Source organism: Xiphias gladius, chromosome 22 (genome assembly GCF_016859285.1).
Source record: "Xiphias gladius isolate SHS-SW01 ecotype Sanya breed wild chromosome 22, ASM1685928v1, whole genome shotgun sequence".
In the NCBI taxonomy this organism is placed as follows: domain Eukaryota; kingdom Metazoa; phylum Chordata; class Actinopteri; order Istiophoriformes; family Xiphiidae; genus Xiphias; species Xiphias gladius.
This window is the reverse complement of record NC_053421.1, coordinates 14,504,979-14,528,428: the sequence shown is the minus strand read 5'-3', so window position 1 is coordinate 14,528,428 and position 23,450 is coordinate 14,504,979. Positions and strand designations below refer to the sequence as shown.

The 23,450-nt window shown below is 39.9% G+C and overlaps 3 protein-coding genes across 3 annotated transcripts; 2 read left to right on the top strand and 1 right to left on the bottom strand.

Annotated features, from left to right (window-relative positions):
* The first annotated feature begins 1,762 nt into the window (after positions 1–1,762).
* On the top strand, positions 1,763–12,576 carry zbtb32 (zinc finger and BTB domain containing 32). Its single transcript, XM_040116997.1, has 5 exons — positions 1,763–1,837; positions 4,714–5,763; positions 6,769–6,878; positions 8,705–8,884; positions 10,574–12,576. The coding sequence occupies exons 2-5, from the start codon at positions 4,745–4,747 to the stop codon at positions 10,801–10,803; spliced, it is 1,539 nt and encodes a 512-aa protein (XP_039972931.1). The 5' UTR covers positions 1,763–1,837; positions 4,714–4,744; the 3' UTR covers positions 10,804–12,576.
* Positions 12,577–13,896: 1,320 nt separating this feature from the next.
* LOC120783967 (G protein-activated inward rectifier potassium channel 4) lies at positions 13,897–18,345 on the bottom strand. Its single transcript, XM_040117374.1, is given in 7 exon segments — positions 13,897–14,240; positions 16,461–16,792; positions 16,794–17,132; positions 17,134–17,215; positions 17,218–17,398; positions 17,400–17,486; positions 18,316–18,345. Coding segments are annotated over 7 exon segments (1,395 nt in total).
* A 235-nt stretch (positions 18,346–18,580) lies between these two features.
* On the top strand, positions 18,581–22,589 carry igflr1 (IGF-like family receptor 1). The gene is made up of 7 exons (XM_040117015.1): positions 18,581–18,684; positions 18,772–18,964; positions 19,328–19,358; positions 19,996–20,095; positions 20,182–20,262; positions 20,450–20,563; positions 20,833–22,589. The coding sequence occupies exons 1-7, from the start codon at positions 18,591–18,593 to the stop codon at positions 21,156–21,158; spliced, it is 939 nt and encodes a 312-aa protein (XP_039972949.1). The 5' UTR covers positions 18,581–18,590; the 3' UTR covers positions 21,159–22,589.
* Positions 22,590–23,450: the final 861 nt, after the last annotated feature.

The window sequence follows — 23,450 nt, the reverse complement described above, 5'->3', positions numbered from 1 at the left end:
TTCAGAATCTGGACTAAGAAAATAACATTTTACCACATAACACCATTCTCCCTTTCTTCTGCTGCTTCTCAGTTCGAACCAGATGTGATTTCAAAGGGCTTTTGCCATGTGATATTACATAGGCTTTCACTCTCTCCTATTCATCAGAATTCATTGCATCAGAAATACTGCCATCTGCTCTCCAATTGCAATTTGCCAGCTATACAGTCTATCCCAGCAGTCGAAAGGGAAACTATATATTTAGTTTTTTGTTTCAGTTTGTAATCAACATTTCTTTTCTTACTACACTTACAGAAGGCCAGATTATACTGAATGCATCTCTTTTTATGAGAAGACTTTGGGGCAGAAAAGCTTCACAGCAGCCTGAAAACACAGAATCTTGCCTGTTTACGCATCCCGCAGGCCCAGAGCTATATTATAGGACTCATTTGTAGTCGTGTATCTGCTCAATTTATTACAGTAAGCCCACTCTTCATTCTCTTTTTAGCTCCAATTGTTGTTCTCCACCAACTCTTGAGGAAAATTGCTAGGTTTTTAGCTGCTAGATTTCACTTTCCTCACCAGCTAGATGCTAAGTTTGGCTGTCCTCTGTAATTTGATAATAATTTAATGGCCAAATTAACCTTTAAAAGTAAACAAAATAGTGGTAATGTACTCAACCATCAAGGTCTGCCAAACTGACCAGCTCTCTAAAGTGGGCCTGTTTTTAAAGGTATTTACACTGCTCTCTGACATAGTGAAAGACCAAAGCAGATATTTCTATTTCAGATGTGCAGGTTTCAGTGAAGCCTCACTCTGTATATCAGTAGCACTGGGCTTTTGTCTATATGTTTCCTGTAACAGATCAGTGTCTTTGAAGTGGTTTTTGACTGAGCACAGAACAGCCTATTAATGTAGTGACCAGCAAATGATGCTGGAGGGGAGGAAATTATGTACAGCATATATGGGTAAACAGCATCTGCAGGGCATGCAAATATCCCTATAACCACTGTCCCCATTTCTCTCCCTCTTTCTCGATCACAGGCACACTCACACAAACACACTCTCATACTCACACACACACACACACACACACACACACACACACACACACACACACACACACACACACACACACACACTTTTACTTCTATTTTTGTTTGATGACACTTGTTGACATAATTCCTTAGCCCCTGAATGCCTAAGTTCAACCCTTTCCCTAACCCAATTCTTACTCTATCCTTAAAACCAAGTCTTAACCCTCAAACAGCCATCTTAACTTGTGGACTTGTGGGGTCTAGCATTTCTCTTACCTTAAATGCCACAGGTATAAAGTAAAACAAATATACGAATATAGCAAAACACCCACCACCCATCCCCCTCAGACACACACACACACACACACACACACACACACACACACACACACACACACACACACACACACACACAGTTTAATCATCTGATCAAATTAAACATTTTTTTTTCTTCATAGTTCATATTTTGTATTCACTTTCAATTCAATGCACTGTATGTTATCTATATAAGACAAGAAGTATAGAATATTAAATAGTAAAACTGCCTCCATGATTTTAGCAAAATAAACAAAACAAAATATAATAAGGAACGGGTATACTTAGGAGAAAGATGCCATCTTTCATCACAAAAAGCAAGCCATTTAGCACTGTAATCAATGAGCCAATGAGTGAGAGATGAGGTGAAGAGGAGGGACTGTAAAGACAAAAGAGGAAACCACCCTGTCCCACAGCAAAACCTGTACTCAGTCAGACATGTCACTTCACAGTCATGATGCAAGGTAGCTCTTCATTCTCCAGGGAGAATATTCACTAAACACCGGGTAAGTGTCTCATTCACACAGCTTGCTGCTTCTTAATTTTCCAAGACTGAAAACCACAAGCAGATGCACTTTAACACTGCTCACCCTTGGTCTCTTTAGCTGTATTTTCTGTGATCTACTGTAAACACAACCTAGTGTGCCGCTGTTGATCCTCTGTTGCCCAGGGAGACTTTTAGATCTGGCTTCTCTCCTGTGACTCCAGTCCTGTACATACGAGCTGCGAAGAGGCTGACTGTAAGTTCATGTCCTGTCAAAGGATGTGCAAATCTGACATATGCATGCATGGTTTTCCCCTATATATGCATTGAGATAGCACTGTGACTGCAAGGAGCTCAAAGACCCGCTAAGTATGTCAAAACTCTGTATAAGTGCATTGTAGATTTGAACAGCATCAGGGGGGATTTAATTATTACACAAGCCAGTTTATGACAAAACCCAATGTATTCTTAAGATAAAAAAGATTTAGACAAGGTTAGCAAGGACCTTAAGCAAAATAGAACATAATACAATTCACAAGAAGAATTGACTTAAAGGCCAGCAGGCTCAGGAGAGCACTGCTACATGCATTACTTAAACGCATAACTGCAAATGAGATAGCGCATGTGTCAGATGCATCATATCAATGTGAATAGGAAGGCAGCTGCAAGTTTTTAAATGTACAATCTCATAAACAGCTGAAACAAAAGTGCATAAATTGGCACATCACTCTTCACTGAAAAACAGCAACATTTCTGAACTGTCTCTGCACATAAAAAGAGCACATCCCTACGATATCCAAATAGGGTTGTATATTACACAACACATGGTACCAACTTAAAATGTGTCTGCAAAATCTCCATGCACATAAAATAATGTTATTAACCAAAGTTGCTTTAAAGGTATTTATCAGAAAATGCATTGTTCAACATCAAATTAATCCACTCGCTAAATTACAGTTATCATAGTACCACTGCTATGACTACTAATAAACAACTACATATTATTATTATTATTATTATTATTATTATTATTATTATTATTATTATTATTATTATTAATAATAATAATAATAATAGTAGTAGTGGTAGTAGTAGTAGTGTGTGAAAGTAAAGTCATACATATTAAAATGACCAATGTACAAATGCACAACTGCATATTGTACAGAGGTAATTTTAGTAGGACAAGAAAAATTAATTTATATCACTCAATAAAATTACGACACTGGCCTCATTTATATAGTGTAATATAAATCCATGATAGAACAATTTTGATCAGGCAGTGCATAGTTTTTGAATGCCGTACATGGTGTAGTGAAAAAATCAGCTCTACAAGACTGCTGTACGTTCATGTACGCAGACAGGCTTCACTGTACCGATGCATGCTTGGTTTTTTAATTTCGCTATGTGCTCTCAACACTGTGCACGCCAAATTGCCTTCTTTTTTAAATTAATAAATAAACGCTAAACCAAAACCTTAAACTTATCAAATAAAAGGAACTCTAAGTGACTTTCTGCTTCTGATACTGGAGCTGCTCTTCTGTCATTTTCACCCTCACCGCTATGTGCTTTTCCGCCTACATACAATACATAACACTATACATAATACACATAAAAATTAACATTAGTGACAATTATTTTACAACTAGCTAAATTACATCAAACGTATAATTTTTTAAAGATACATTCAATAATTCAGGAATTATTTTTGAATGAATGGTCTGTGGTGCAACATTTTTTAATAACTTAAATAAATGAATTTGATTACCAACAGAGAGTGAGAGAGAGACCTTGAAACTGTGCAAAAATGCATGCTCATTTAAAAGAAATTCCAGTAACTAGAGACAACTAAATGTCATTTCGTTTCACATCTACTTTCCATTTACAGTCACCATCAGAGGACCGAAAGGGGTTGCAATTGTGCCAAAGAAAAGAAAAAAAAAAACACAAACAACTAAACTCTATAGCTCACAGTACTTGTGACCTCTGCTGCAGAAACCGACCACACACTGTATGATCATTAAAGCTCATTATAGACTTCAGACTGTGTGAAGATGACAACCTTGCAGGCATCCGGTACTTTCAACATACAGCTACAGCATTTTCATCCATGTAGTCTCAATTTTCGATGTAAAATTCAACATATTTCGGTAACATACTTACATATTTACATATTCCACACCTGCAAACGCTGGCCATAGATGTTTATGGTTCCCAAATATAGTCTTATTGTTGTTCATGTTCAAACTTTACTCATGTTTACTCGTGTGTACAGTCATTAGTCATGGTTTCATATACTGTTAGGGCTTTGTGGCTTTAGAATGTGTATGTGAGCGCCGAATATCAAAGCTTTCACAAAACAGAGTACATTTCCACATATCAACCAGATATTCAGACACAATATCAGACAATGCTGTGATTGAGGAAAAGTTTTTCTGCAGCTTTGAGAATCTACTCAAAAGAAATTGTGTGCATCCTACTGTTTGTGAAGATATGCATTTTTTGGGGGGGTAACTCGCTTTAAAATAAAAACCTGTGGTGTATTTCAAAGTAGTTGAAAATCAAATTCACAGTTATGCCAACTTGTCACAATATAAACAAATGATGAAATCTTCTTGGCTGCATTCTGCCCCCTCAACTCTCACTACAGGTAATGCTGTCTGGAAAGGGTGGAAAAACAACAGTCGAAACCACAAAGAAACATTTCATCTCTTAATCACAAACCAATTCCTGCTGTTGATTTGCAGAGTTATTTTCCTACTTGCAATCTAGCATATCTAGATATGTCACATACGTGGTAACAAGCCAGCAAATAGATGGAACTCATTCTACCACAATGTGGGCATAATCTAATGGGATCTCAATTTTAATTTGTTTGTTCCTTTGCCTTTCTCTTCTCAGACTTTTGATAGTATTTCTACAAACTACAGAAATGATCCGAATCAACAACACCCAATATTTCCACTTCCTGCAGCAGGCGGATGCTTTGCGTCGCTCAGGGTCGCTCTGCGATGCCATCATCTCAGTAAAGAGTCATACATTCAGGGCTCATCGGCTAGTACTGGCTTGTGCTAGCAGAAGATTGGCACAGCAGCTAGCCCAAGTTGACACAGACAGCCCAGCCCACTGCACTCTGGAGTATTTCTCGCCACGCACCTTCCAGCAGGTCCTGGACTTCACCTACACCCAGGCTCTTGAGGTGTCTGTGGAAGACCTGTATCTGCTGCTGAGAGCTGCTCAGCTGTTGGAGATGCAGCAGCTGGAGGACCAGTGCCGGAAACAGCTGGATACGCTCGACTACAGAGCCAGGGAAGAGGACACAAGGGGAGAAATCACAGATGTCAAAAAAGAAAAAGAATGCGCAAAGGAGACGGATCAAAAGAAAAAAGGAAGTCCAGTTGACGAGGAGAAACTCCAAGAGACTTCCTCGACAAGGGAGGAAGCAAGCAACAGCACTGTCATGGAAAACCTTTCACCCCCTGATTCTGTTAAGAACCACAGTATCTCGCTATCCCCAAGAAAAAAGCCCAGACTGACCTCTTTGTCATCAACACCCTACAACAGAAACAGTGTTATTACCAGGCCTGGCTCCAGCATTTCCTCTTTTTCTTCTCCCTGGCCTTTCCCTACAAACATGTGGAACTCTATGACCACCCTGACACGGATAGCAGAAAACTATTCAAACTTAATTGCAGCACGCCCTCTTCAGTCCCCAAATCAGTCCTCTATAGCATACCCATTCTCCCTCTCCACTCCGCACATGTTCCCAGTACTGGGCCCCCACTTTCAAAACCAAGTTCACAACTCTGTAAGGGGCTACTCAGGCTTTCATCCATGTTATACACAAAACCTTTACGCTGGATCTACAGGGATGGAAAGCATAATCAAGCAAGGCCTGCTGAAAAGAAAAAAACCCAGCCAGAGAGCATTTAGCAGGGCTGCTCAGCCAAGGTAAGTCAGCACTTGGACATGACTTTCGAAAGTTCAGTTTTTTATCTTCAGTTATTTGACTCCCTAGTTTTCCTCTCACAGTCATTTAGAATCCCCTAATGTGCTCAATTGTTCCCTTGCGACAGCTACAGTACCTGACTCACTGCCATTTGGGTGGATGTGTTTGATCAAGCCTTCTGCACTTTCCAACTAGAGCTGTTTCAACTGTTAACCCTTCCCTGCCAGACCTAGTCAGTCAAACTCTTTTCATAATCCTAGGTTTCAAACTTAGAGATGAAAAGACTTAGAGTTAATTTTCCAGTAAATCTGAATATAAGTTGGGGGTTTTTCGTTTGTTTGTTTGTTTTTTTTAATGATTGAAACAAGTCATACTTTGCTCTACTTCTGAATAAATTTACCACTACCCTTTAGTGGTACTAAATAATGTGATAACCCACCCTTGACTTTGTTTCTGGGTGATTTACCTCCTGTTTACAAGTCAAAGCATATTGTACAGTGTTCTACACAGTATAACGAAACAGTGCATAAAGGGGAGCCCCCTAAATTTCTCCCCTTCTCTGAAGAATTCAAGATTTTTCCACCCACTCAAACACAGTTTCAGTGTTTAGACTGGTCATGTCTGTACCACAATAAATTGTTCAAAACCTTTATGGTTCCCTGTGGAAAAAATAGCTATTCTTCAGTTTCACTTCATTATCCTGTTCCTTCTACTCTAACAATAAATGAAAGTTGAGCTTTTACCTTGAAAGAGTGCTATAAATATCTTGTGGTTGGGGATGGAGAGGAAGGAAAGAGTGTTTAAGGATGTGATCTGTGATAACACTGAAGGTTGTAAAATATATGTAGACTGACATATTTTCCATATGATACTTTAAGACTACGTATATTTCTTCAGTGAAGTACATCTTTGGCACACGGATAAGAGAGTTTCTTTATTATTGTAACAGGTACAGTTAGTGCAGTTTTGTACAACTGTTGCATCAGAAAATAATTTCTTTTCCACAGTTACACCGAAGTACCCAAAGCCAGCACGGAGACAGTTAAAGACTGCCAACACTGCGATACAAGTCTCCTTGGTGACCCAGTGCTGCGGGAGTCAGCCTCCGCACCATCAGGTAATGATGATAATTAAGGCAAAGGGAACAGTTAGTGTTTTTTAAGGATCACAATACAGCGGTTATTCTGCATAGAACTGATCAATTTATCTAGACAGCTAGACAGTTCTTGTTGTGACCCCTAACCTCGGCAAACTCATGATACTTAGCTACGCAATGGAAAGTGATAAAGAGAGTTGTGGTTTTGAGAGCATGGTGCAGCCGGAGCAGTAGTGTGGTTACCAGATACAGCTAGATACATGCAATACAGTATGTACTGCATCGCAACAGTGGTTTGTCCTATGCCAAAAAATCATACATAAATCGTACAGATCTATTATAACAAATTCTTATAATATGAATGTGCAATAACACAAAAATAAGCTAGACCAAAAGTCACACACTCTGTGTGTGTGTGTGCGTGTCTGTGTGCACATGCATGTATGGTTGTAAGATCATTCGCCTTGTACAATCGAGCTGATAAAACATGTTTTATCTATCCCTGCTCAATGGAACATTATGTTCATACCTCATGAGATTACACTAAAACTGTGTTTTACAACAGTATTACTGCACAGCAGTAACCAGTGTAATACATTTGTCTGATACATAATCTAATACATAATTACATCAAATGTGTAACAACATATAAATGAAAAGAGTATAAATGAAGCATTTAAGCACCTGAGTTCAGTGTTACTAGGTGATTTTTCAGTATCCTTTCCTTTTCCTTTGCTGCAATTATAGTAGTGCATGTTGATAACCATTTAAAGCAAGAACTGAAGAGAAATATTGGACAGGAAACGAGCTAATGACAGCAGGTCCCAGTAGGTTGTGTTGAGTGGTGAGTGTTCGATTGTTGTGGTTTATTCTTTCAATTTCCCCTATTACAGTACACCCCCCTCCTATTTCTGCATCCTGTCTATACCATGAGGCCCGAGTTTTTTACTCGAAAAGTCCTCCAAAAATATATAAGGTACTTTGAGGCTTTGGAGTTGCTACTTTAACCTCAAAATCACACCTTTGTAATTTTAAAACAACTAAGATATGTGTCTGCAGACAACACATGCAGCAGAGTGACAGGAAAGTAAACCTCTACAAACGGAATTTTTTGTCTCGCAACAGGATGCAGACCAAAAACAGACTCATGCCTCTGAAAGGTGATCAAAATGCTTTATATCCCACTAATATATTACTTTGAAGCCCATGCAATAAACTGTAATTTAAAAAAAAAAAAAAAAATCGGTCATATCAAGGAGGTCAATGAACATTATAAATCTGAGTGTGACTGCCACTGTCGACTTCAGCAGGACTGAAAAACAGTGCCCTTACAAATAAATGATGATTGCGAAAAAGTATTATCTACATTATTGATTAATCTGCTGATTATTTTCTCAAGTGATTGATGGTTTGGTCTATTAAATGTTAGAAAATAGTGAAAAATGCTCACCAAAGGCTTGAACAGCCCAAAGCGATATCATTAAATGTGTTGTTCTATTCAACCACAACAACCCAAAGGTATTCAATTTACAATGATATAAAACTGAAAAGCAGAAAAGCATCCCACTGGAGAAGCTGGAACCAGGGCTTTAAAATTTGAGGGATTTAAATTTGAAGTAATGTTCTGTCAACCGACTAAGCGATTAATGTCATCATTGCAGCTCTGAAATGAATTCCCTTTACTTTACCGCAAGTAACTGGTCCTAGAACTCCTTTCTCTTTAATGAGGATGTCTACAAGGACTAAAACAGGACAATAAACAAATAATTGTAATGGTGTTTTTGTGAACAGCGAGGCCTCTCTGCCCACCGCAGTGTTCACACCTTCACCTGTTTTGCCCCATCTAGTTGTTCGCACAGGTGAGGCCTCCGCAGGGTGTCGGTTCTGCGGAAAAGGAGATGTGGCGCAGCATGAACCACAGTCCAATCGACAAGACAACAGAGGAGAAAAACCCTACCAGTGCCAACACTGCCCCAAAAAGTTCAGTCTGAAACATCAACTGGACACACACCACCGAGTTCACACCGGTAAGCAAGCGCTTAACTATTCACTCTGATTTTTCGTAGTCCAAAAAGAAATCTAAACTTCAACGTTGCACATGTTAGGATCTAAGACTATGCCTACTCACAAAGATGGCTAATAATGTTTGTTTCATATTGCATTAGAGCAAAAACTACAAACAATTCCCAAGTTTCAATATTCAGTATATTTCTTTGTGTCCAAATTCCTGGTAAAAAGTGAAGTCAGAAAATGAGGGCCAATAGCATTTGCGGACTTTATCTGACTGCAATAAAAGCCAGTACAATAAAAATACTAGGATAGTAGGATTGGTCTGAGGCTGCTTAAGATAATGGGACCTGTCTATAAAGTCAGACTGATCAGAGACAGGTTAGAATTTATGACTCATTTTAGTTGGCTCCTATAGATATTTGAATAAGTACTCTTTCTTTTTAGAGCCAGTGTTTTCTTTTTTGTGTGTTGCTTTTCTTTGTTTCTTTCTTTTTTCTTTCTTTTTTTTTTTACGGTGCACAGTGCCAACACCTTTGCATGTTTTAGACCATTAACCATGACGCACACATCGCTTCGCGTAACCGCTGAACATCTCCCAAAGCGGACTGTTGTGTTTGGATGTTTGACCATCGTGCAGGCAGGCGACGCTATGAAACTCGGTGTACGCAGACTTGAAACTTACAGACTTGACATTTAGAAACTCAGCCGAACAGACCGTAAACATCGTGCCTGCTTTTAACCACTGGAGAAGCTACACGATTTTCTTACGGTAATGCAATTCAGAATTTCCAAGCAGGCGTGCCCTTACCACGGCAGTGCCGCGCAACAGCGAGATTTCATTATTCCTCTGTGACAGATTACCCATGTCAAGCAATTTTATCTGCCCGCTGAAGTGTATGCAAGTGGACAAATAGTACAGAGTGTGTTTAGAAATGTGGTGTTTAAATGTTGGGGAAATGTGAAGCACACAAGATCATCTGTTGTAAATTGGTGCTAAACATAGGCCTTTAAAATAGGAATAGTAGAAATAGACAGAAACAGTGCCCAAGCATTTAAGATGAACTCTCATCCTAAAACAACATTTTTAAGAGCATCTGTGATGTTTCCTGTCATCTAAAACCTAAATATTTATTTGTCCTAAAAACATAAAGATGCAAACCTTACGTATTGTGTATTTCGTGTTTTTTTGGTACCCTTTCTCTGTCTTACACGCGGATTTTCAAAACCTACTGTTTTATAGGATTTGCCGTTGAGTTTAAACGTTACTTTTATTTAGTATTCAATCAATTAAACATCGTTAAACGACATACGCACATGCGTGCACACTTTATTCATTTCATTTTTGTTCTGAATGATAGTTGATATTTGTCTGTCTTGTTTCTACATCGATGTACAATCAGAGCGGAGATCTGACTTAATGGAACGTGCATGTAAGTTGCGCGCAACTGCTCTGATGAAGATCTGCATGAGTTACCAGAAATTAACAGCTTTTTTGTATAAAGCAATTAATCTCTCAGTAGAAAAAAAAAAAATAGACTATATTAATTGCATTGAAGTAATATAGCGAAGGGTCTATACTTAACAAGTGGTACAAGACTGGCGATGAATACACGTTTAACTCCTAAAGGTATGAGACCCTCTCTCAAGTGAGCACCCCCCCCGCCTTCCTTCCTGTCGCCCCAATCTCTCTGCTTCTCTGCCTCAAGGGGAGAAGCCCTTCGAGTGTCGTCTCTGCGGTCAGCGCTCAAGGGACTACTCGGCCATGATCAAGCACCTGCGGACTCACGGCGGCGCCGCACCCTACCAGTGCACGGTCTGCCTGGAGTTCTGCAGCAGCCTGGTGGCTATGCAGAGGCACGTCAAGAGCCACGCGGTGCAGGACTTCCCGCCCGACTGGAGCATCAGCAGCACCTACCTGTACACCTCCCACATCTGAGCCACGCCCCACAGCGCAGACACCTCCATCCACGCATTTGAGTCGAGGCATCCGTTTTTTTTTTCCTGACGGATGAATCCCCGATGATTTTTTTGAAAAGCCCAGAAGGTCCTGTAACGACGCTTACCCTCGTCTTGAAGTCATAATAACACATGAGAGGCACAGACTGGGGCTATCACAGATGTAGCAATAACTTCCATGAAAACTGAGACTGTTCTGTATTCACATTCACAACGATAGAAGAGAGAAACGCAGCACTAATTTCCAATTCACATCAGGCCATGTTCATGCATTAAAGCTACATCAACAGCTCATCCTCATCAAATGACGCAGGTATCTTCCCTCTTACTTTCACAATTGTTGGACTGCTTGTGTACACCGTGTAAGTTTGCCTTGGGTTTATAGCGCCCTCATGAGGGCAACCACTGTAATAATCAGTTTTTACTGTAATAGTGCCCAAAATGCAACACTATTTCAATTTATGGTGAGATTTATCCCGAAAAATCCAAATCCCTCTTCAGTTAAAATTCAAATGCATCTAGTTCACCCTTTGAAATAGTGACTTTGTTCTAGTCCTTAGTTATTTTACTCTCAGAGAAAAGCAGTAAGAGAAGGTTGCTAGAGGAGTAAGTGCTTAATCAGCATCAGGACTTGAGCCTTGGCACTGCTTGTGAGACAAACGTGAGCCAAATTCCACATATGGTGACAGTATCTAGTTTAATTTCCGGCTTTTGTAATACTGGCACTGTCTAAATCGTTAGACAGCTCATTATTGTCAATTATTATTGTCATTATGGTCAATTTTTTGGGTTGAGAAGAGAACAACAGAGCTTTTGCAGCTATGTATGTCTAGCTAGTCCGAAACAATAGTCCAGCATTTTCTTATTTTTTAATTCTTCAATTAAAAAAAAATGTTATGCATTGTCACTCACTGACTGCCTATAACTTCAAAGGCATGGATATACCGCAGTACATGCGTCTCAAAAGTAAATACCAAGTGGTATTTAGCAACTGCCATACCTCTGCAAAAGCACCACGCAAGTTATATTACTGTGAAGCTATCCCAGCAGTCCTCGTATTTATGTACAGTATTCAGTATGTAACTATACACTTCCTCCCATTGAGGGAGCTTTCACTGGAGCTTTCAGGCCTGTTTCCACTGAAAGCCATTTGTTTAATTGTACAGCATTATCTTAATGTGTATGGGGTGTAAAGTAAATAGGTAAATAAATGTTTAACTCATCTTTCATTTATAGGCTTTAATGAATCAAAATGCCATATCTTAGACTACTAATGCATCAAATAACAAGCTTAGACACAACAACTATCTCGGCAATTCTTTGTAATTTGTATAGATAATAAAAGGTGTAAATGTTATACGAACTGCTGGGGGAACAAAGGGCATTTGACCATTTTTTTTAAAGAGATTTAGAGATTAAGAGATTTAAAGATGTTTCAATTTCTAACGTCTTTACATCCTGTCATTACATTAATCATTAACTGCACAGTCAGCAGAGTCAAAGAGTGCCAATGAACTGATTACCTTAATTTTGACAGTGTGGAGAAGAAAAAGTCAGTGTGTTTTTTTCGTCAGAGTATGATATGTGCTGATTTATATGAAAACATTTTCTTTCTTTCGTATGCAGACTGAAGTATTGATATCCCTCAAAAGTCCTTTTCATTGCACTGGCCCAGCAGCAAATGTTATAGAGTGATTACTGATCATTTGTTTGTATGTGTGTGTGTGTGTGTGTGTGTGTGTGTGTGTGTGTGTGTGTGTGTGTGTGTGTGTGTGTGTGTGTGTGTGTGTGTGGTGCCAAGGAGATGCATGCAAAGTTAGATATGGAGTATGAATTATATGAGAAATAAATACTTGTGTGGTTTCTGATTTTGTGTCTACACGTGTACAGTACATGGCATCTCACAGAGGCTGATAACCCACATTGACAGATGATCCATTTAGGCAGTGATGTAGCACCTTTGATGATTTTAAGTGGCCTTACAGCAGACATTTTGACTTGTTATACAGGAAAAGCACGCGTTAGTAATAACATTATCAATGAATCTGTTCCATTCAAGTGTCCCAGTAACCATGACAGTGAGCACAAATACCAGAATGGTGAAACTGAAGCAACTATAGGGAACGGACCATTAACTAAACCCCTCCCTGTAACACTGATTTTCCAGTCATATTTCAGCAGCTGTAACTAGGCGCTGCAGGCTTTTTTTCATGGGGCTGTAATAATATCAACCCTGGGCATCTACAGAATTTAAAAAGCCTTTCCAAAGCTGAAAACACCAGAGCAAAAGTGTGACAAATGGATCAAACAGTGTGTTTCTGCACTAATCTTAGCATGTCCGGGTAACTAACTAGCTAAGCTAAATACCAACAATAGAAACTGAGGGTTTTTCCAACGCCAAAGGGCACATCATTAACTAACTACATTAGTTTGTGGGGTTACAGGTTACTTTAATAAAATGCCCCATTCCCAACTAGCACTATATTACATGACAATGTGGACGCTTACCCTGCTTGCTGTCAGTTTATGCTAAAGTTAGCAGCTCTGTCCTTTACTATACAGACAGGGGGAAGAGTGGGGGAAGTTTACACTCCACCAACCGCAGCACATGAAGGCTAATGTTACCCAAGATGGTATTATATTTGCCAAACACACTGGTTAGTCCTCATCCTAAGCCCTTTTCTATTGTAAACGTGAAAACATACATGTTTGAAAATACAAACAAGTATGTAAGCTAAGCAGCCAAACAGGGTTATGTTGGAATTAACAGTCTAAGGTCACGTTTTTCTCTCATTACACTTAAAATACTAGGACTGACTCTACACTGCAATACAACAAGGCTTTTTCTTTGGGTTATGTCTTCTATATGGATCATCAACTGGTGAGTATACTAACTTTTTGCCTGGAACTTTGCAAAGAGAACATGTCTATATCTTCTCTTTGAAAAAGGCCTATATAAGTTAAGTTCTATATACAAGGTCTGTAAGTTCCTTGTTGATTATTCACTATAAATACTATTACATATCTAAATAGTGTAGAGAGTCTTTAACAGCTGCTGTTATGGCGAGCTTTTTTATGCACTCCCCCGCACTTTGACAGATGCTCTCTCCTCCTGAATGTTATCTATAGTGAGTCCTCCATGAGATGGTTGTTTGTCTTTGTCCTCCTCTGCCCTTCCCTCTGCCCAGGTTCCAGAGTCCCTGCTGGCCTTGGAGTTTTGGAGTTTACAGTCTGCCAGAGCCATTAACTGATGTGCCTGGCTTGCACTGCAGGTAGGCAGCGGTACCGGGTAGGTGGTGTGGAACAAACGCAGGTCTACTCTGAATGAGCCCTTCTCCAGTGTCATGCAGGGTTCAAAGCGAGGGCCCCACTCATTCTCCACCTCAGTATAGGATGTTTTGGCTTGGCACATTATGCCTGTGCATAAAATGATGAGATTGGAAGTGGCTGTTAGCGTTGATTCAGTGAAACATGTTAAATGCATCACCATTTTAAAATTGTACACATTATTTGCCACATGATGTCGCTATGTGTTTCAGTCTCCACACACACACACTGTTAAGATTGCTGTGTAGGGGCCTGAACACAACAGGGCTTTTTGACTTGTCATAGTAGCCAAAGCACGGGTGTTGCTAATAACATGAACAATGGCTTCCTTCTATCTAAATGTCCCAATACACCATGACCTTGTGACAGTGAGCCAGCATGAACCAGGAGACTAGAACTGAAGCAGCTAAATGGATTTCAGCCATCATTGTTTTTCATTATTTTAACCTGTGCTACTGTGGGAATCCCTTGGATTTGGGTGATGACATTTATCTGTCAAATGGCAAAATCTGTGAAATGTGTTTTCTTACAGCTGTCTCGAGATAGTTTGCAGTGGAATTAATGCAGTAGAGTAACTCATACAGTATGTAACACCAACTTTCCCAGGCGGGTAAATTGTGAGCAAACCAAAGATACAACCTTCTTTTGAATTGGCTCTAATGACGCATCAATTGAAGAACTTTACCAAAACAGTCACTATGTGTATTTGGGAACTTTGTGGTGGATAAACTTTTAACATTAGTCATCAACTATTTGTTTATAGCACTCTTGCAGTATAAACAGTGGGTAGTTTGATGAAATTAGAAATAGAACAGTAGAATAGAAAAAATATTATAAATCCGAAGACTGCATAAGTGAATTTTAATTGGCAAACTTACAATACAGATAAAAAACAAAGAGAGTTAAGGTGTAGCATCCTCAGCCATATTACCTCATTAAAGCAGGCAAAGCTGCCCCTAGCCAACCAGCACTCAAAAAGATACGTCTAAAATGTAAAGTCTATCCTTGACCTGACACCTTGTTAATGCTTGAATTTCGTTAGAAATCATCAGTGATGTTTCTCTTACCGCCTACTCTTTTTTCTCCTCTTTCACTGTTGTGTTTTCTTCTTGGTAGCTCTCATATGTGAAGCCAGTTCTTACAAGACATAGTAAAACAGTAAGAGACCCTGTTTCACAGAATTTCCTAGAATGTCAAAATATTCCTTTTATATTGTTGTGTCTGACTCCTTGGGGCCATCTGGAACAACAGACTACACTACTCAGACAAGTTATTAACAAAACAGGATAAAGGGAGGATTCCTGCCAACTGAGTGATGAAGATGTAATTTCCTGTTCTTATCTTGTGCTTTTTAGTTGTTTTCTGGCTGTAACCTTTTAGGCTTTCTTCTAGATATCTTTGCATCCTCATGGCTACTTAATACATTTCTGAAGAGTTCCCTGACTATCTTGATTGTACTGAGGGGCAGCCAGCTTTCTCCTCTCAAAAAATGTCAAAGTATCTCAAAATGTATATGTGTATAGGCAGTAAATGAGCAATATAGCTGCCAAATGATTGAATGTGAACCATGCTGCTGTGAATTTTTACAAAATCTTGAGTTTAGTTTTATCTTCTTTGTATTCTGTTTCCAGGAACACCTGCGAGAGTTGGCTTGCAATATTGCCTTGTGGTTCTCGCAGGTCTTAAAATTACGGGGAAAAGAACTTCACGTCACCATGAGAGTAGCAGGATGTTGCAACTGCCCCTGCAGAGCTCATTTTCTAGCGGATGCATTCAGCTCTGCTGTAACAAAGAATGTTTGAGGAGATCATTTCTACCGTTCACTTTTCAACGGCTCACCTCTGTGTGACAGTTGAACACACTGCTGCACTACCATCTGTACTAGTATATCGTACTTTTATTTATTATATACTGCCTTTTTGCACTGTTCCTATTGCACTCCAACCTTTCTTAAATAGCACACCCTTTATGATGTACTGTATATATTGTATATTTTCATTTTTTTTTAATGCTGTTTTGATGTACATGTATATTTTTTTATTCAGTATCTGGCTCTGCAGGTCTGAAATTTTGCAGCTGTGGTTTTAATTTCTAATTCTATTGTTAGCCCCAGTTTGTTCTCTATCACTATGAATAATCAGGGAAAATATTTCAGTAAACTGTTGCAATTGCGCCAAAGAAAATGGAAACTATTTGTGTGGCTACACACCACTGGAGTAAAGTAAGCAAATGTGTTGGGACGCCTTAAAGCTTGTCTACTTAATTTGTGTAATAAATGTATTCCTTTTTAACTACTACTGTTATACTCACCTGTGGCCCCAACAATTCCTTCAAAGATAACAATTTTTTCAAACTGTTGTGATCTCAGCTGCTCAGGGCCCAGTTCCCAGAGTTGACTAAGAGAGTCATTGTTGTGCTGAATGACTTGAGACTCCACCAGGAACAGTCGGTCTGAACCAGTTTCATAACCAAGGTCAATCTCTGTCTGCACAAGCGGGAAGAACTCACCCTCAGCTGTTTGACGGGACTTGATTAACAAGGCACGGACCTTGGCATCCACCGTGTGGCTTTCTCTGAGGCCCCCCAGACGGAACATCAAACAGATCTGGTCATCACGGATGGCAATATTGCAAGTGCAACTGAGCCCGCTTCTTAGGCTGGGATACTTTGACAAAAATGCAACCCACCATGAGTGCATCTATCATGGACCCAATAATACACTGTATCATGAGCAGCAGCACACCTTCATAGCAGGTGGGAGACATGGTGCAGGATCCATAACCACTGGTGCGTTGCGTCTCCAGCGTAAAGAGTAAAGCTGAGATGCAGCCATCTACAGCTAAATAGCTGGTCCTTTGGTCTACGAGATGGTCTTTAGGGGTACCAAGGGGTCCCTCTTGTCCTAGGTCACCTCTAAAAGAAGCATTCAAGAAGTAGAGCCCAGCAAACAAGAACCACGTGGTGATGTAGCACATCGGGAAAAAACAAATAGACCGCTGTACTTGAGGTCCACAAAGGGGAAAAGATGTCCGACAGGAAGCGGCCCTTCTCAGACAGGGTACCTTCGAAACATAACAAAGTTGCTCTCTGGTTTCTGGAGAAATGGTAGGAGTTTGGTTTCACTGACTCTCCAGGAGTTTACTCTGGGCCTTGGCCAGCTTTTCCATCTCTATAGCAGGGCTGTGTGCCAGTGAGAGCTGTGGGCTGTGGAGAGGACTGTTGTTGATGACACGACTGGGGCTGGTGCTGCGCCTTGTTTGGCACACTGAGGGCAGATTTTGGCAAATTTGTCAGATTTTGCAGGGAAAAAGGGAAAAGCTTGACTGTTACATCCTCCTCCCATGTACAGTTTAAAATGATGTGAGGGGAATTTCAAGCTCATAGAGTTTAGTTACACATTTTTTTTTTTCCTCAGTTGTTTTGATTTTCATCATTCACTCTTCAGTTATTCTACTGCTATATTCCAGACTTTGTACAAAAAAAAACATGGTTTCTATTGGCTTGACCAGGAACATTTTAACTAAATATTTTAAACAACTCAGACAATATGTGCCAGTGATTTAGGCAATCGTCTTACTATTCCTTTAACGCCACTGAATCAAATGTCTTGATAATTATTGGATGAATGTGGTTCACACATTCATGTCCTCAGAATGAATTGTAATCACTTTGGTGATCCCTTCACTTTTCATGTAGCACCATCATCAGTTCAAATTTTTAATTTGTCCAACATGCTTTAAACCACAGTTTCAATTAGGTCAGCTATGTTTAATAGTTCCCAGGTCCCTTAGCATTTGCACTTCCTACATAGATTTAGGCTCTGTATGATAAATATGATTGAGGTTGACTGAATGTTGATTTAAACTGTGGTCTAAAGAGAGAGATGAAGAGAGTATTTATAGAGTTGTTTTTTTTTTTAAGTCTGAATCCCATATACCTGAAGTGAAAATAGCCACAACAACTAATGACTTGTAGAAATTCAACCAAATAATCAGATGAAGTCCAGCTCCAAAGTTAATCTTTACTGTAATTACTGTAATTAAAGGTGTACTCCAGCAATTTAGTATTAAACTTCCACAAAGTTGAGAGACTTGCGAGCGAACCACTAAAAGGTGACAAGGTTGAAGCAGCAGGAGTGGCGCTATCTTGACTTTTAGATTTGTACTATTGGTCCAGTTCCAAAACACTGGATCATAGTGCAATAACGTGACTCAACTTTTACCGACGAACATAGTGGGGGAGGACGGGAATAATAATGTAATTTATTGATGTATTAAAACAATACAAATGATGGTTGGAGAACCGGTTAAACCTATAAACTTACAGGCCATGGAGCCGTCACAAAAAAGAAAAAGAAAAAAAAAAGAATAAGAGGTGGGAGGCGCTACTTCGAGAATAAATACGATCTGCTATTTGACACTACATCGCAGTTTAGTGACGATGGCGTCTCGGGGCTACTCTGATTTTTGCAGCGACCTGACAACCCGGTGGGATAGAAATACTGCAAGATGCGTGCCGTGCACTTTAAAGCCAGGTAGGTCGTTATTATCATACTATACTATATTATATTATGTCATACTATATTACACCATATCATGTTTTCCCCTCCCTCATTGTATAGGCTACGAAATTACCCCAAACTGTGGCTATGATGACCACGGAGGGCGACATGAGCCCCCAAACAGAGTGTGCCAATCCAAGACTTTCAACACTGGCAGCAGGGCACATTGTCAGCCGTGTAGCTCTTGTCCGCCCGAGTACACGGTTGCCAGAGCCTGCGACTCAACTTCTGACACCCAGTGCGAAGAACCAAGGTAAAAACAATCAAACAAACAAAGCAAAACAAAAGCACAGGAAAGCTACTCTGGGAACGCGAAGAACGGCGGCCGTTTCAAGTGAACGGACTCACATCAGATCAGGGTCCGGGGAAGCTGGAGTGGGATAGGTTTCGCCTCCAGTAGTCTACGAATAGATTAAATACGAGTATCACAGGGAAATCACATCAGAGCAGCCGGTACATTTTGACCGTAGACGTGACTTTGAGGGAGCTGGCTGTAATGTTTCGTGAGTGCGTGTGTGTGTGTGTGTGTGTGTGTGTGTCCCCGCCCGAGTCAAGCGCGCTTTGTGTTTCAGCAAGTCAAAGCTTACTCTCGCCTCTCTCTCCTTGGCGTCGACAGGGGCCGGCGGACGACCACGCTTGCTGTCGCGGTGAGTAACGCTGGTCCTGGGCACCATGTCGTATTATGCCGGTGAGTTTTGAATCGGTGAACGGGTTTCCCGCGTCACCTGCTTCTCAGGAACCAACAACCTCTGAGCAGGGTTCAGTTCTTTTCAGCGAGGCATCGGCGTTGATCCGTGTAATTTTTTTTTTTTTTTTTTTACAACGGGATAGGCCGATTATTGCATCATTTTGGGGAACGGAAATGAACCCAACTTTAAAAAAAAATATCTCACTTTCATGGTTTGAGTCATGGGTCTCTTTGGGCTTTTGTTGTTTTAATTACACCGGAAACGATTGATAAGAGATGACTGTAACAGCAAAACACAATAGAACTAACACTTTTGAACTCTATAAATCTTTCATTCCACTTTTAATTCATCATTAGCCCATACTCTACCCGTTTGCTCACCGTTGTTCTCTCGCACGGTGACACACCCGCATGGCCCACTTTCAGCCTCACGCCGCGGAGCTCCGCGGTTTCAGGAGCCCTCCAGACCAGAGCGACCCGTACGCGGCCACGGGATGTGCGGGTCAGCGGCTCGCCGGGGGAGCTTCCGAGTGAAGTGTTCCTCCCGAGTGCGCGGCGGCCTACAGTGAGCGCTCCCTCTTGGTCTTTCGTTTCAGATTCAGAAGACCCGAGAACCCGACTCGTCGCGGAGTGCACCGCCTCTGTCAAATGCCTTCACTGGAAATCCAGAGATAGGTCCTAGTTCTGTTGTAATATGTAAGTCAAACATCCACTTGACTGTGTAGCAAGACCACGTTTCTTCATCGTCCAAATTGAACCTTTCCTTTTTTCTATTTTTGTAGGGGCAGTTCCACTAGCCGTCCTCATTTCCATTGTGCTCGCATTGCTATCTGCTTGCTTAATCTACATGAGGTGGAAAAGAGGTTTGCATATTGAAACTAACGGTTCAGACACAGAGAAATATTCTGGGGGCCATTTCCCGACACTAAACATAAGCTGACCCTTTTTCATAGAGTACACATGTTATTACCCTGGGACGTAATAGCACAGCAGGGATGTTCAGACAGTTACTTATCTGATCACAACCATATTTGTCTTTCATGGTTGGAGCTCACCGAGGTCGGCAGACAATACTGGTTTACAACAGAAGATCTTCATCCACCAGCAAAAGATTCCTTCCCCTTTTTGCTCCCGACTGCAACAACGATCTGGAGGACATTCTCAGTGAGTAGATGTTCTATGTACAGCCAAACCGTACATCTCTGATTTCAGCTTTATATATTATCTTTATGTTATATTCTGTGGAAATGGTTAAGCTCCAGGGGTAAGAGTAACGGGTAGATGCAGTTTCATACATCCTTGGATGTGTCTGTAAAGTAACAATGAAGAGAGCAGGGCCCAGACCGGTCCAACACAACAGATTAAATAAATAAACTAGCTGCGCAAAAAGAGACAAAAGAATGAATTTAACACCCTGCGTCTCTCTTCTGTAGGTCCTGACATCCTGTCAGCACCTTTACAGATAGTGCTGGAAAACCTGGATGTTCTGGAAGAGTTGGTGATTTTGTTAGATCCAGACAGCAACAGAGTGAAGAACACCAAACATCTGGCATCCCTCTGCTCCTTCCCCTCCCCCTGGATCACTTACGCCTACTCTATGAAGGACAGTAAGAGCCCTCTGAAAGCGGTGCTGGAGGGGGTCACCAGCAGGCATCCAGACTGGACAGTATGTCACCTGGCCAAGCTGCTGAGACAGATGGAGCGCAATGATGCAATCAATGTTCTCGCCAAGCTCAGAACGAATCACATTATCGCATAGTAATCCTTTCCCCTGCGATTGCTGAAAGCCCTCCCCTGCTGCAAATGTTTGCCAATGTGTGATCACACCATAAAGATGAACACTGTAGATCTTAATTCGTTATAGGGATCTCCAAGTGGGGAAAGGGGGCTCACTGAACTGATCAGCAGTAACAAAGGGAAAATGCTGTTCACTGCAGAAGAGTAGAGAGAGAGAGAGCAGCGATTTTATGCATCACATTCAATTTAGTGGTCATTAGGAACTCTACTCGGCTACTGACAACTGGTGTATGACTTCTGTGGCTCTGGAGGGAACTTTCCAAAGCTTGAAAAAAAAATGTTGTGACTAGGGTTATAATATGTCGAACAGAAAGCACGTGTTAAAAATGCGGCCATGGATTGCAGTCACTTATGAGTCATTTTCTTTCTATATCAGCATTTCCCACCTATAAAATGTAGAGCACTGCATTGTGAGATTGTTAGGATAAAGCAGTGTTCATGCCATGGACTTTTTTTTGCTGAATTTTTGAGGGGACTTTATAGTGGATATATATTTCACACCCAGAAAGGTAAAATATATATAACTATACAGTTAATAAAGAGGGAGGCATCTATCAAGCTATCACGGGTCTAATGAAAGACACTATCAAGTTGTATTATGGGAAGTGTAGGATCCACCTATACTTGAGACTTAGTCAATCAACCTTAGTGGTATCAATTTTGACCATGCTTTTCTTAATTTGTCCCTTATTAATCCTTCAACTTTTTGGGAGTGAGCAATACGAAATGACACGAGGAATGGAAAAATTTACTCTGGATTGCGACCACGATTGGGCAACATCAAGATGTTCGTACTGACACGTCGCTGATAGCACAAGGTGAACTGCCAGTGCAAGCTTTTTTTTCCTGTCTCGTTTGTGTGCATATTGAGCTGATGACATGTCCCCACTTTTCTGCAGTGAACCACGCTTCTATTTTTTCTTTGTGCAACTATAAATTCCAGAGAGCTTTGATATTTGAATCTTTTTAAAAATAACATATACCCACTTTTTTCATAAACATATTGAAAAACAATATTGAATATTATTCAACAAATGCTAATGTTAAAAAAAGCCTATTCCATAAACACTTATCGGTTCACATTACTAATTTTTCTACTCTCATCTTTTATAATAAAAAAAAAAAACTGAGTTTGTTCAAACATCTTAACATCTTTATTAGGCAAATAACATTATAAATAAAAAAAGTGCATAGAAAAATTAAACAGGTTTAGAAATATGTATACAAATATTTACAAACTCAGGGATTATTTGTACATGGTAACAAAGACGTAAATTTAAAGATCACATATTTTCTCATTTTTATGTCTTTTACACTTACTTTAAAATAACCCTACTATCTATATAGATATCTATATATATCTACATAGATATCTATATATCTATATGTATCTACATAGATATCTATATAGATATATATATATATATATATCTATATCTATATATATATATATATTTTATATTTATATTTATTTATATATATGTGTGTATATATAACATACAGCTTTCTTAACAGATTCTTGGAGAGATGGTCATGATAACTTCAGGTTTTGACTAGTGCTTTGCCTCCTTCATTGCAGACACGCACCCACACGCACGCACACACACACACACAAAATGACATACACACACGGGCACATAATCTCTCTCTCTCTCTGCAGGACCTTAAAACCAAGCTACTCTTAAATTATCATCCTCTCTTTTTGCATCAGTATTCCCAAATATCTGTCTAAACAGCTGAGGTAGAATCCTTGCAAGGAGTTGGGAGTGAATCTGCTCTTGTTGTCAGCTAGGTGATTGACACATGATAATCTGGGCTCCATCCCAGTGATTGGACATGCAAGAAGGAAAAGGGATTAAGATCACGACAAAACAAGATGGAAATCTGCTGAACTAAGTTTGTATCGGCTGGAAAAAAAAAAAAGGGCTTGGGAAGGCAAACAGTGCTGACTTTACTCCTGTGGCTGATTCTAAGACCGTCAGTCTACCATAACAAAAAAAAATAAAATAAAAAATAAAAATGATTCTTTAAAAATACCTGCTTCAGAACAATTTGTCATAAAGGCTTAAATGCATGACATAACTGCCCCAAAAGAAAATTCAAGTAAATTAGTGAAACAAAGGACATTGTTTGTAAACAATAAAAAAATACAAATGGGGGAGATCTCCTAATACACTAGACCGCAACCGTTTATACAAAGCACAACCTTTTAGCATTAAAAATATAAATCAAAAGATGAATAAATATACAATTT

What these genes read in the sequence shown, in the direction of transcription:
- igflr1 (XM_040117015.1), top strand. Translation starts at nt 18,591, where the DNA reads ATGGCGTCTCGGGGCTACTCTGATTTTTGCAGCGACCTGACAACCCGG. An exon ending in CTACATGAGGTGGAAAAGAG is followed by an intron (nt 20,263 to 20,449) that starts GTTTGCATATTG and finishes TCATGGTTGGAG; the next exon opens with CTCACCGAGGTCGGCAGACA. An exon ending in CGATCTGGAGGACATTCTCA is followed by an intron (nt 20,564 to 20,832) that starts GTGAGTAGATGT and finishes TCTCTTCTGTAG; the next exon opens with GTCCTGACATCCTGTCAGCA.
- zbtb32 (XM_040116997.1), top strand. Translation starts at nt 4,745, where the DNA reads ATGATCCGAATCAACAACACCCAATATTTCCACTTCCTGCAGCAGGCG. An exon ending in AGCAGGGCTGCTCAGCCAAG is followed by an intron (nt 5,764 to 6,768) that starts GTAAGTCAGCAC and finishes TCTTTTCCACAG; the next exon opens with TTACACCGAAGTACCCAAAG. An exon ending in GTCAGCCTCCGCACCATCAG is followed by an intron (nt 6,879 to 8,704) that starts GTAATGATGATA and finishes TGCCCCATCTAG; the next exon opens with TTGTTCGCACAGGTGAGGCC.